Raw genomic sequence first — 13,810 nt, forward strand, 5'->3', positions numbered from 1 at the left:
CAGAGACGACCTGGAGGGGAGCGAGTCAGGGCGACGCGGGAGGGAGCGGGAGACGAGGAAGGGGGGGGCTCAATCAGGGCGGGCCTCCCGTGAGGCTCTGGCGGGGCGGAGAGTCGTCGTCCGGCCGGTGTGGGGAGGGAGGGTGTCCCGCGCCAGAGGCAGGAGGCGGGCGAGACAGGCGAGGCGGCGGCTCGGCGAGAAGGTCAGCGGCGGCGGAGCGGAGCGCGCGGGCTCGCTCGCGGGCCGACGAGGCGACCGAGCGCCTGAGAGCCGGCGGTGGGAAGGCGTTTCCGTTTGATGCGGGGGGTCTCTGTTAGCGCGTGCCGGGCCCCGTACTAGACGCCGGGGCCGGTGGGCAACCCCGGAGGGTCTCGAGAGCCGAGTGGGGACTCGAGCGGGGAGGGGCAGGAGGCCGGAAGGGTGATCCGGGCGGGGGCGGGTAACGGGCACGTTCGGGATGGGGACGGGGAGAGCGGGAGGCCGCCCGTCCGGTCGTATTCATCGAGCGCTTACTCTGTGCGGGGCACTGGACTGAGCGCTTGGAACGGACGGAGACCGTCCCCGCCCGGCGACGGGCTCGCGGTCTAAGCGGCTGCCCGCGCGGACCTGAAACCTCTCTCTCGGCGAGGGGAACGGGGGTGCCGTGGCGTCTGGGAGCCGGCGGGGCCCCCGATCCCCTCCCGTCCCCTCCGGCCGCTGCCCTCCGCGGGGAGGCCGGGCCCCGCGGGACCCCGTGAGGCTCTTGGTCTTGAAACGGTTTTCACGGTATTCCTCCAGCGCCCGCTCTGGGCCGCGCGCTGCACGGACTGACTGCCGAGAGAGATGCGAGCTGATGGGGTTGGACACGGTTCCGTGTCCCACGCTGGGGTCACGGTCTCCGTCCCCCCCGTTCTGCAGGTGAGGGGACTGAGGCCCAGAGAGGACCTCGGCGGAAGGAGCCCGGTCACGGGAGCCGGAGGTCACGGGTTCGGATCCCGGCTCCGCCACCTGTCAGCTGGGCGACTGTGGGCCAGTCGCGTCACTTCTCTGGGCCTCGGTGACCTCATCTGGAAAATGGGGATGACGACGGGGAGCCTCACGGGGGACAACCCGATGACCCCGTATCTGCCCCGGCGCTCGGAACAGTGCTCCGCACAGAGTGAAGCGCTGGACGGATACCGACGTTATCCTCGTCAGAGGGTGTTCAGCCATTCGGTCGTATTTACTGAGCGCTTACTGCGTGCGGAGCACCGTCCTAAGCGCTTGGAAAGGACGGCTCGGCACCAAATGGAGACAACCCCTACCCGCCGACGGGCTCTCGGTTCAGAAGAGGGGAGACGGACGACAAAAGGAGCAGACGGGCATCGACGGAAATGAACCGAATTATGGAGGTGCAGATCCTCCTCCGTCAACAGCGGCACCTATCCGTCCATTAAAAATGGCTATCCGTTACGTGCCCGCCACGTGCGGGGCGCCGTACTGGGGTGGGATAGAAGCAGCGCGGCCAGGTGGCACAGATGAGGTCGCCGAGGCCCAGGGAAGTGAAGCGACTCGCCCGAAGCCACCCGGCTGGCACGGGGCAGAGGCGGGATATCATTAGTGGCAATTCGGACCGGGAGCCCCCGTCCAACCTGATCGGCTCGTATCCGCCGCGGTGCTTCGGAGGGTGCTTCGAACGGAATGTTCGTCTGCCGTCGTCTCAGTGGGCCGTTGGTCCCCTCGATCCTATCCACGGCCGTCGTTCTCGTCCGTCCGTCTCCCCCGGTGAGACGGTGAGCCCGGCAGAGGGCGGGGACCGTCTCCGTCCGTTACCCATCTGTCCCTTCCGAGCGCTTAGTCCAGTGCTCCGCACGTAGCAAGCGCTCGATAGGTACCATCGAACGAACGAATGTCGTCGTCACTGCCGTCGCGGGCCGCAGCCCCCGAGTCACAGGAGCCGCGGTGCCCAGCCGGGTCTGATCGGTCGCCCTCCCGTCCTCTTCCTCGCAGGCCCCGGCCCCGTGGAGAGCCCCCCGCCCCCCGGCCGAACGTCCCCCGCCCCGGCGCCTCCGACAGGGTCGGGCGCTCTGCCGGGGCCCCCGGGGGGGGTGAGGCAGAAGCGACGGGCCCCTTCCAGCTCCCACGAGGATCCAACTGAGAAAACGGGCCTTTCGGCCCGCGGCGGCCCGCCGCTCCACCAGATAACACCTGGGGGGGGGTCTTTTGGTCTCTTTCCCCGAAGCAGGTCAAGGGTGGGGCTGGGACGGCTTGCCACGTTCCCTTTGAATGTCACATTTTTAAGCGCCGCCCACCGCCCGGTTTTCTTCTTCCGGCCCGGAGGTCATTTCATCGTACGCTTCCCTCTCCCCGACCCTGATGTTTCCGCGCGGAGCCGCGCGGCGGCCGTTCCCGGCCCGCGGGGAGGAGGAGACCCGGCGACCTCGGCGAGACGCCCGGGGAGCGCGCGCCTCCTCCTCCTCCTCCTCCTCCTCCGGGTGTCGACCCCAGAAAGGGGGACGCCCAGACCCCGACCCCCCCCCCCCCCCGGGCCCGTGGCTTACCCGTCTGGGGAAGGCGCGGGTGGGTCGCCGCGCTTTTCCGGGCCTCAGTTCCCTCATCTGGAAAAGGGATATGAAGACCGTGAGCCCCACGTGGGACGGGGACCGCGTCCTACCGGCGCCCAGTACGGTGCCTGGCGCGTACGAGGCGCCCTCCGGGTGCCGTTAAAAAGAGAAGGTCGGTGCCCCGAGCACACCCGCGGGCTTCGGTCCCTCTCGGACGCGGTCCGTGCAGCGGAGAGGCCCACTCTGTTCCCCTCAATCAATAAACGATTGGGCATCTGTGGCGGGCGGGACACCGCGCTAAGCGCTCGGGAGAGCGCAGCGCAGCAGAATCGGGAGGCCCGCCCCCTGCCCGCACGGAGCTTACGGTCCGGGGGGGAGGGGGGTAGAGAGACGTTAAAATGAAGGACGGATAGGAACAGGAGTGCCGTGGAGACGAGGCTGGGGTGAATGAAGGGGACAGAGAATAATAATAATGATGTCGGTATTTGCTAAGCGCTCACTGTGGGGCCGAGCACCGTTCCCAGCGCCGGGGGAGATACGGGGTCATCGGGTCGTCCCGCGCGAGGCTCACGGCGTTGGTCCCCGTTCTCCAGAGGAGGTCACTGAGGCCCAGAGAAGTGAAATGACTCGCCCGCGGTCAGGCAGCTGACCGGGGGCGGAGTCGGGATTCGAACCCATGACCACCGACTCCCAAGCCCGGGCTCTTTCCACTGAGCCACGCCGCTTCCCTCGTTTATCGAGCGCCGGGAACGGACGGTCGGGCAACGGAGACGATCGCTGCCCGACGACGGGCCGACAGTCCAAACGGGGGAGGCGGACGGCAAAGCGAAACGGAGCGAAACGAAAACAAGCTCAATAGAATGAAGGGGACGGACGCCTCGTCGACGAAATAAACAGGGAAATAAATAATGTATACGAACGAGCAGGGTGCCGGGGGCGCGGGGGGCCGGGGTGGGGGGGGAGAGGGAGAGGGGGAGCTCAGTCTGGGAAGGCCTCTCGGAGGAGGCGAGCTCCCCGGAATCATAGATAGAACTCTCTGGTTCTGCTCCCCCCTCCGCCACTCGTCTGCCGTGCGATCTTGGGCGGCTCACCCGACTTCCCTGTGCCTCGGTTAACTCATCCTTGACACGGGGATCGAGACCGGGAGCCCCATGAAGGACGGGGACCGCGTCCAACCCGGCTGGCCTGGAACCCACCCGAGTGCCTCGTACGGTGCCCGGCGCCTACGGGCGGGGACGGTCTCTGTCTGTTGCCGGGTCGTCCATTCCGAGCGCTTAGTCCGGTGCCCTGCACGTAGTAAGCGCTCGGTAAATGCTACGGAATGAATGAAGAGATGGCACGGACGCGCTCCCTGCCCGCCGCCAGCTTGCGGTCTAGAGGGGGAGGCGGACGTAATGACAGTAATAATGATGTTGGTATTTGTTAAGCGCTTACTACGTGCGGAGCGCCGTTCTAAGCGCTGGGGTGGACACGGGGGGATCGGGTCGTCCCACGGGGGGCTCACGGTCTTCGTCCACGTTTTACGGATGAGGTGACCGAGGCCCAGGGAAGCGAAGTGACTCGCCCACGGTCACCCAGCTGACGAGTGAGTGGCCGAGCCGGGATTCGAACCCGCGGCCCCCGACTCCAAAGCCCGGGCTCTTTCCGCTGAGCCACGCTGCTTCTCGTCTACGATAAACCGTGATATCCCGAGAAGCAGCGCGCGTAGCGGATGGAGCCCGGGCCTGGGAGTCAGGAGGACCCGGGGTCTCGTCCCGGCCCTGCGGCGTGTCTGCCGTGTCGCCTTGGGCAAGTCACTTCACTCGGCTAGGCCTCGGTCACCTCAGCGGCAGAACGGGATCGAGACCGCGAGCCCCACGTGGGACGTGGACGGCGGCCATTCCGACTGGCCTGGATCTGCCCGAGCGGTCAGTACGGTGCCGGGCACGTAGAGGAGCGGCGTGGCTCGGTGAACGGGGCCCGGGCCTGGGAGTCGGGGGGGGGTCGGGGGTTCGAATCCCGGCTCCGCCGCTCGTCGGCCGGGTGACCGCGGACGGGTCGCTTCGTTCCTCTGGGCCTCGGTGACCTCGTCCGGGACACGGAGATGGAGACCGGGAGCCTCACGTGGGCCGACCCGGTGACCCCGTATCCCCCCCCCCCCCCCAGCGCTTAGAACGGTGCTGGGCACGTAGTAAGCGCTTTACGGATACCGACCTAATGAGCGCGTAACAGATACCAGAAGAGAGGGGGTGGGGGGAGCGGCCCGTGCCGTTGGACGGGACCGGGACGGGCAGCCCAGGGAAGGAGAGCCGACTGAGACTCGGCCCCTACCGCCGGGATCCGGGCTCGGGCGGAAGGGCGGAGTCGCAGCCCCCCCCCCCCCCGACTCGGCAACCTGGAGCGTCACCTCCCCGGGGCCTGACGGCCCTCCCGGCGGGTTGTCCGATCGCTCCCAGCCTCCGGGACGGCTTCACCGGGCGACGTTCCCCGGGCCGCCTCCGTGTTCCCTTCCGCGGCCCCGGGGGCCGCGTCCCGGCGGAGCCCGTAGGAGAGAGGTGCCCCCGGGAGTCGCGATCCAGAGAGCCCGTGTCCCATTTTCCCGGCCAGGCGGTTCGCGGCGATGAAGAGAACAGCGGGCGGCCCTGACCCGCGCCGCGCTCCCCCGGGGCCCCGGAGAGGCCGGGCGCCGGAGGGAGAAACCGAGTGTCGTCTCGTTACTCTTTCGGATGAGAGCCGCCTGCCGACCCTCGGCCGCTCCTGGAATCCCGGCCCGCGTCCGTCTCCTCCTAGCTCCGTCTCCGACCTCCCCCCCCCCCCCCCCCCCCGCCGCTTACGTTGCCTCGTTTCCGTCCGTCCGTCTCCCCCGATCGGACCGTGAGCCCGTCGTTGGGCAGGGACGGTCTCTGTCCGTTGCCGAGTCGTCCGTTCCAAGCGCTTGGTACGGCGCTGCGCACGTGGTGGGCGCTCGACGAATCCGACCGAATGAGTAGTTGACGCCCGGACGGTAGCTACAGGCGACCGAGGGCCCGAGGTCTCCCTCGGGCCTGAGGGGATCCGGCTTCCGATCCCGCCTCCGCCGCTTGCCCGCTGTGTGACCTTGGGCGGGCGGTGTCGCTTCCCAGCGTGGCTCGGCGGAAGGAGCCCGGGCCTGGGAGTCGGAGGTCATGCGTCCGAATCCCGGCTCCGCCGCTCGTCAGCCGGGTGACCGTGGGCGAGTCGCTCGGCTTCTCTGGGCCTCCGTCACCTCGTCTGTAAAATGGGGACGGAGGCCGTGAGCCCCACGTGGGACGACGTGATGACCCCGCATTCACCCCGGCGGGTAGAACGGTGCCGTGCGCCCGGTAAGCGCTTAATGAATACCAAAATTATTGTTGTTATTCTCTGGGCCTCAGCGACCTCGACTGTCAAACGGGGGTCGGGACTGGGAGCCCCACGTGGGACGCGGGCCCCGTCCATCCCGATCAGCTCGTTTCTACCCCGGCGCTCGGCACGGTGCCCGGGACAAAGTGGGCGCCGACCGAATTTAAAAAAAAAGAGATCTCACGTTCAACTGCCACAACCCTTTTCACAAAACGCACCGTTCGCCGTCGTCGCACCCCGAAGCCGTCTTCACGGACGATAAGTGATGGTTGTGACCGGGTCATCTGCGAGGCGCCTGCCGCACGCCAAGCGCCGTAGTGAGTCGTTCCCGACCCCCGGCGACCCCACGGACGCGTCTCTCCCGGAAGGCCCCGCCTCCGGCCGCCGTCGTTCCGGCGGTGGGTCCGGAGGGTCTCCTCGGTAGAAGTCCGGAAGCCCGGCTCTCTCCGCTGGGCCGCGCTCCCTCCTCCCCCGCGTTCCCGGGAGTCGGGGGGGGGGCTGGGCCGGGCCCAGCCGAAGGAGAAGGGGCCGGGGGCGCCGGGGAGATCTCCCCGGCGGGAAGGGCCCGGGATGAGCCCGGGCCCTCCTCGGAGCGGGACCGACTCCCCGGCGGCCGCGTCGGCGTGAAGGGCGGCGGGCGTCTGGGCACCTTCCTGCTCGGTTGGGTTTGGGGCTCGGTCGGGTTTTGGTTTCTCCCACGGCACCTCTCAAGCGCCCGCCGCGTGCCGGACACTAGGCGCCGGGGTAGCGGAGCTCCCGGTCTCCGTCCCCGTTTCGCGGACGAGGCGCCCGAGGTCCGGCGAAGCGACGGGCCCGGGGTCGCCCCGCAGGCGAGTGGCGGTTTGGGCCGTCTCCGCCCGGGTTCCCCGTGGACCCCTCTCCCGAGGCGCCGGAGGTCGATGAGCCCCGCTCTCTCTCCTCTTCTGTCTCCAGACTGTTCAGCCTGACCCTGAAGAAGCTCATTATGCTCAAGGAGATGGACAAGGATCTGAACTCGGTGGTCATCGCCGTGAAGCTGCAGGTCGGTGCGGCCCGGCGGGCTCCGGCTCCCTCGCGTCCTCCCCTTCCCTCTCCCTCCGACCCCGGGGCGCGGGTTCTGATCCCGGCTCCGCCGCTTGCCCGCTGGGCGACCTGGGCCCGGTCGCTTCCCTTCTCGGGGCCTCGGCTCCCTCGTCTGTAAAATGGGCGTGAGACGACCCCGTATCCGCCCCGGAGCCGAGAACGGTGCTCGGGCGCGTACCTTAGTGCGCTTAACGGATGTCATTGTTATAGCCCAAGCGAGAGGTCCCCTCCTCCGAGAGGCCTTCCCGGACTGAGCTACCCCTTTTCCCTCTGCGCCCTCTCGGCTCCCCCTCCGCCCTCTGCTCCTCCTCCTTCCCCCTTCGCCTCCCCTACTAAGCCCCCTTTCCCTCCGCTCCTTCCCCTCCCCTCCTGGGCGCTGTGCTCCTCGGTCTGTGTCATGTGTTACCCTATTTATTTTGCTAATGGGGCGTCCAGCCCCTCGATCCTGTCTGCGGTGACGATGTTGTCTTGTTTTTGTCCGTCCGTCTCCCCCCGATGAGACCGCGAGCCCGTCGTTGGGCGGGGATGCATACGGTCTCCGTCGGTTGCCGAATTGTCCATCCCGAGCGCTTAGTCCAGTGCTCCGCGCGTAGTAAGCGCTCAGTCGATACCGCTGAGCGAGCGAGTGAATGGAACGAGCTCAGTGGGCGGACATCAAGCTCATCTCCAGACTGTAAACCCGTCGCGGGCGGGGAATCTGTCCGTTTAGTGTCGTACCCTCCCAAGCGCTTAGGACGGTGCCCTGCACACAGAAAGTAAGCGCTCAGTAAATACCGTTGAATGAATGAACGAAAGAAAGTGCTCAAAAAATACGGCCGAGTGAATGCATTTGTGGGGTTTTAATTTCAGGGACCGTCTCGTCCCCGTGACCCTTCCCTGGCCTCCCCTAGCAATCCGTCGTCATCATCATTCGTAGCAACAGTCGTCGGTTCATCCGGTCGGTCGCGTTTATGGAGCGCCTACCGTGTGCCGAGCCCCGGACTGAGCGCTCGGAAAGGACGGTCCGGCGACGGACGGGGGGGGGGGATCCCTGCCCGACGGTGGGCTCGCAGCCTAGGAGGCGGGAGATGGGCAACAAAACCAAACGAAGCAAGTGAACGGGAATCGGGGCCATCGAGATAAATAGAATCAGAGCTACGTACCGCGCCGTTTAGAAAAGAAATCGAATAATAAACGCGTACGTACATACGCCAAGTGCTGTGGGGCGGAGGGGAGGGGAGGAGGAGCAGAGGCGAAGGGGGCCTCTTCCTGGCGCAGAGTCAACACTTAACGCATATTATGTATTATTATCCGTTAGGCACCTGTTCTGTGCCGGGCACAGTTACCGAGCGCTCGACGGATCCGTTCGGTCGCGTTTATTGAGCATTCACCGTGCGCGGAGCACTGTACCGAGCGCTTGGGAGAGGACAGTAGAGCAGTGAACAGACACACTCCCTGCCCACGGTGAACCTACAATCTAGGGGCAGCCGTTATTTATTACGATTACTTATTAATATAATGGAATTCCAATTACTCTGAAGAGTGACATCAACAACAAAATAAAAAATAATCGAAAACGTAACCCTGCTTGCATTAGGTCCCCTTCCGCGGGTCCTCTTGGAGCGCGTCTGGCCCGGGGACCGAATTGGAGCCCCCGGGGAGGGATCTACCCCGGGGACGGATTTCCACGGACGGGACGGGCCGGGAACCAAGCGGCCCGTCCGGTAGCCGAAACCAACTCTCTGCCGTCTCGATCGGCCAGCTGTCCAACGCCTCCCGTGGCGGAGCACTGGGCTGAGCGCTTGGGAGAGTAGGGCACGGGGCTGGCGACGCCTGCCGCGCCCAGAACGCTGTACCGAGTGCCAGGACAGGCTTAGCCAGATGGGAACTGAACGGGTCTCCCGTCCGTCGGGGGGCTCCCGAGCTCGTCCCGGAAATTGCGCTTGGCTCCGCGCCCTTTGTTCGCGCCCCAGCTCTGGATTTTTGAGTGATGCATTCTAAATTATTTCTCTGAGCGTCCGCCTCCCCGTCTAGACCGTAAGCCCCTCGTGGGCGGGGAACCCGGCCGCCACCCCGTTGCGTTGTCCTCTCCCGAGCGCTCGAGGCTCCACATCACGTGGGGCTCCCGGGTTTCGATCCCCATTTGACAGATGAGGGGACCGAGGCACAGAGGAAGTGAGAGTCATTCGGTAGTGTTTACTGAGCGCTTCCTAGGTGCAGAGCACTGTACTGAGCGCTTGGAACGGACAAACCGGTAACGACGTGACCGAGGTCACACGGCAGACAAGGGGCGGAGGAGGGAGCGGGTTGGCCGAGTGCCTAAAAAGCCCGCCGCGAGGAGCGGGTGAGACCGAGAGGGACGGGCCGCCGCCCGCGGACCGACACGTTTTAGAAAAGAATGGGGCGGCAGAAAAAGACATTTAGTTTAGTCCGTTTCCTTCGGGGGCGGGAGGTTAAGCCTGCCCGCGCCCGGATGCGTCGTCGAGACCGGTCAAGGAAAGTCGCGCAGACAAGTGGGAAATAAGAGGCAAGAGAGAAAGGGGGAGAGAGAAACCGAGGCCCAGAAGAGATCGGAAGAGGATGCGGGTCCCCCGGCTTCCGGCCCGGGGGTTCGTTGATCAGGAAGACGAACCGGACGGCATTCGCTCACTCGGTCGTCTTTCTCGAGCGCCTACCGTGTGCGGAGCACTAGACCGAGCGCTTGGGATGGACGGTTCGGCACCGGGCGGAGGCCGTCCCTGCCCAGGGACGGACTCCCGGTCCCCACCACCCCCGTCGGTTCCCCGCTGGGGCCCGTCTCTCTCGTCAGCCTCTCTCCTCGTCGCGATCGTCGCCGTTGCCCTTTCTGAACCAAGTTAGTGAAACGAGGGGTGCGGAACGCAGTTCGGCCAGCGCGGCGTGAACTCTGGAAAAGAGAACAGGGGAGCAGGGTGGCCGAGAAGCCGCGTGGCTCGGCGGAGAGGGCCCGGGCTTGGGAGTCGGAGGTCGTGGGTTCGAATCCCGCCTCTGCCGCCCGTCAGCCGTGGGACCGTGGGCGAGTCACTTCGCTTCTCTGGGCCTCAGTGCCCTCCTCTGTGAAATGGGGATGAAGACAGCGAGCCTCACGTGGGACGGCCCGATCACCCTGTGTCCGCCCCCGCGCTTAGGACGGTGCTCGGCAAATAGCGAGCGCTTGACGGAGGCCGAATTTATCACTTGACCCCGTGTCCGAGCTCCGGGGCAGGCGGATCCGGGCCACCGGGCCCCACGAGGAGCTCACCCTGCGAGGGGGATCGAACCCCCAGTTCGCAGGCGGAGGAACGGCGGAATAGAGAAGCGAAGCGACTCGCCCGCGGTCGCCGCGGCCGGAAAGCGGCGGGGCCGGGATGAGGACCCGGGCCCTCCCCCGACCTCCGGGCCCGGGCTCTCTCCGCTAGGCCCTGCCGCTTAATGAGAAACCGCGGTGTCCGTTGAGCGCTCACTCTGCGCCGGCCACCGTGCCGAACGCCGGGGTAGATAATGGTGATGATAACGGTGGCGTCTGCTAAGCGCTCACTACGTGCAGGGCACCGTTCCAAGCGCTGGGGGAGATACGGGGTCACCGGGTCGTCCCGCCGAGGCTCGCGGTTGATCCCCGTTTTACGGATGAGGTGACCGAGGCACAGAGAAGAGCAGCGACCGGCCCACCGTCGCACAGCTGACGAGTGGCAGAGCCGGGAGTCGAACCCACGACCCCGGACCCCGGAGCCCGGGCTCTCTCCACCGAGCCGCGTCGGGTCGGACCCGATCCCCGTCCCGCACGGGGGCTCCCGCTCTCCGTCCCCGTCTGACAGATGAGGGACCCGAGGCCCAGAGAAGTGAAGCGACCCGCCCGGGGTCGCGGAGCAGACCCGTGGGGGGGACCGCTCGCTCGCCGTGGCGGGGGCCGGCCGACCGGGCTCCGTGTCCCCGCAGGGCTCCAAGAGGATCCTGCGCTCCAATGAGATCGTCCTTCCGGCCAGCGGGTTGGCGGAGACGGAGCTCCAGCTGACTTTCTCCCTCCAGGTGAGTCCCGGCCCCCCCCGCCCCCCCCCCCCCGAAGGCCGGCCTCCTCTCCCGCGAGAGGCCCCGGGCCGTCCGCATCCCCGCCCGGCCCCCGCTGAGCACCCCCGGGCCAGGCCCCTCGGCGCTTACTGCGCGCCGGAGCCCTTGGGAGAGTGCAGCGGGACGGGAGACGGGCACGTTTCCTTCCCCCCCGGTGAGCCGGCCGTCTGGAAGGGGAGACAGACATTGATAGAGATAAATAGATGACAGATAAGGACCAAAGTGGGGCGGGGCTGGGGCGGCGAATAGAGGGAGGAGGTCAGGGCGACGCAGAAGGGAGTGGGAGAAGGGGGGGGAAAGGGGGCGTAGTCAGGGAAGGCCCCCGGGAGGAGACGGGCCTTCACTGAGGGGAGCGTCCGAGGGAGGCGGAAGGAAGCGGCTTCCGCTGGGGGAGCCGGTTCCCCCGTGGCCCGGCTCCCGAAGCGATGATAATGATAACGTTGGTATTCGTTAAGCCCGGGTCTGGGAGCCAGAAGGACCTGGCTTCATTCAGTCGGCCGTATTGATTGAGCGCTTACCGTGTGCAGAGCACCGGACCGAGCGCTGGGAACGTTACAGATCGGCAGCAGATGGAGACCGTCCCTGCCCGGCGACGGGCTCGGAGTCTAAAAGGGGGAGACAGACGGGCAAAACAAGCAGACGGGCGTCGATACCATCAAAATGGATTCGTTCATTCGATAGTATTTAATACCAGTGATGACGATGATGCTGGTAAACGCTTACTCTGTGCGGAGCCCCGTTCTGAGCGCTGGGGGAGATACGGGGTGATCGGGTCGTCCCGCGTGAGGCTCCCGGTCGTCACCCCCGTCTTCCGGATGGGGTCGCCGAGGCCCGGAGACGTGAAGCGACCCGCCCACGGTCACCCAGCTGACGGGGGGCGGGGGGCGGGATTCGAACCCGTGACCTCCGCCTCCCAAGCCCGGCCTCTTTCCGCTGAGCCCCGCCGCTTCGAAACGGAGAGGGAACGCTGTCAGGCAGGACCCCTGGCCACCGCCCAAGCCGGGAGGGATGGGATTCCCACCTCGGAGGGGCTCCCAGTCCTGACGGGACAGACTCGACTTCCCCCGGGACTGGAAGCCCGCCGTGGGCGGGGAACGTCGTCGTCCCCCCCCGGCTCGGTTATATCGTCCCCCACCTAGCGCCCGGTAGGACGCTCCGCTCCCTGTCAGCGCTCGGTAAACGCCCTCGATTGAAGCGAAGGGAAGGAGGGAAACCGATAGACGCGGATAGATCGATCGCCAACCGGAGAAATCGATCGGCGCCGAGGGGGCCGACGGGCAGCTCGGCTGCCGGCACGGAGGGAAGCAGCGGGGCTCCGTGGCGGAAAGGATAATGTGACAGCGATGAGCGTCGTATCAAGTTCGTGCATTTGATCCTGTTTGCCGAGCGCTCGCTGCGTGCGGAGCACTGTACTAAGCGCCTGGATAGCGTTAAGCGCTTACCGGGCGCCAAGCGCTGTTCTGAGCGCCGGGGCAGATGCGAGGTGGGCGGCGTCTCTCGGCGGCAAGAGCCCGGGCTTGGGAGCCGGGGGTCGCGGGTTCTGATCCCGGCTCCGCCACTTAGCGGCTGTGTGGCTCTGGGCACGTCGCTTCACTTCTCTGGGCCTCGGTGACCTCATCCGTCAAATGGGGACGAAGACCGGGAGCCCCACGCGGGACAACCTGATTACCTTTCATCAACCCCGGTGCTCGGAGCGGTGCTTTGCACATAGTAAGCGCTTAACGGATGCCGTAATCATTATCGTCGTCATTGAGGTGATCGGGTTGTCCCGCGTGCGGCTCGCGGTCTCCGTCCCCGTTTTATAGATGAGGTCGCCGAGGCACGGAGAGGTTAAGCGGCTTGCCCGAGGTCACGCGGCAGACAGGCGGCCCGCCAGTCAGAGGTCCTGGATTCCAGTCCCGGCTCTGCCGGTTTTCCACGTTACCTTGGGCGGGTCACTCGACTTCTCCGCTCCTCCGTTTCTTCGCCTTTAAAATGGGGATCCGATCCCGGGTCTCCCTGCCCTCAGCCTGCCGTGGGCGGGGAACGTGCCCGTTTACCGATGTCTCATACTCTCCCGAGCGCTCAGGGCGGCGCTCTGCCCACAGCGAGCGCTCGGTAAATACGATTGGATGCGCGCTTAGACTGCGCTCCCCCCGCGGGGCGGGGGCTGGGCCCGACCTGATGAACCTGTGCCCACCCGCCCCCCCCGGCCCAGAACGGCGGTCGCCGCGTAGCGGGCGCCCGATGAGTCCCGTAATTCCCGTCGCCGGTCGCCGCCGAGAACGCCGTGGGCGCTGGGGGTGCGGGGGAAGGACGTGCCGGCGGGGCCGGGCGGAGGCGGGCCCTCCCCGGGCCCGCCGCCTCGGTCTCTGACTTGCCGCCGGGCCCCGGCAGTACCCTCACTTCCTCAAGCGGGACGCCAACAAGCTGCAGATCATGCTGCAGAGGAGGAAGCGTTACAAGAACCGGACCATCCTGGGCTACAAGACCCTCGCCGTGGGGCTCATCGACATGGCCGAGGTAAGAGGGGCGGGCCCGGCGCGGGGCCCTCGGAGGGGAGGCGGCGGGGCCCCGGCGGAGAGAGCCCGGGCCCGAGCGGCCGCGGACCCGGGGGATCGCCTCACGTCGCCGGGCCTCGGTCCCCGCCGCCGTCAGACGGGGGTCCGATCCCGGCTTCTCCCTCCTGCTCGGACCGCGGGCCCCCCGCGGGACGGGGACCCCGTCGGCCCTGACGAGCCGGCGCCCGCCCCGGCGCTCTGACCGTGCTCGACCCCTGACGCGGTCATCGGGATAGCGGGACGGTCTTCCCCCCGGGGGATTTCGGGACGGGCGACCGGGACCCTGACGTCGGGCGAGGCCGCGCG

General features: G+C 67.0%; 1 protein-coding gene across 1 annotated transcript in view; it reads left to right on the forward strand.

Moving 5' to 3' along the window:
- The window catches only part of PACS1 (phosphofurin acidic cluster sorting protein 1), a 107,403-nt gene that overhangs the window by 67,003 nt on the left and 26,590 nt on the right, over positions 1–13,810 (forward strand). The window contains exons 2-4 of the mRNA XM_029060132.1: positions 6,795–6,882; positions 10,836–10,925; positions 13,341–13,466. Of these exons, the coding sequence (XP_028915965.1) occupies positions 6,795–6,882; positions 10,836–10,925; positions 13,341–13,466 (304 nt within the window). The remainder of the gene's footprint in view (positions 1–6,794; positions 6,883–10,835; positions 10,926–13,340; positions 13,467–13,810) is intronic.

Source organism: Ornithorhynchus anatinus, chromosome 3 (assembly GCF_004115215.2).
Source record: "Ornithorhynchus anatinus isolate Pmale09 chromosome 3, mOrnAna1.pri.v4, whole genome shotgun sequence".
Taxonomy (NCBI): Eukaryota; Metazoa; Chordata; class Mammalia; order Monotremata; family Ornithorhynchidae; genus Ornithorhynchus; species Ornithorhynchus anatinus.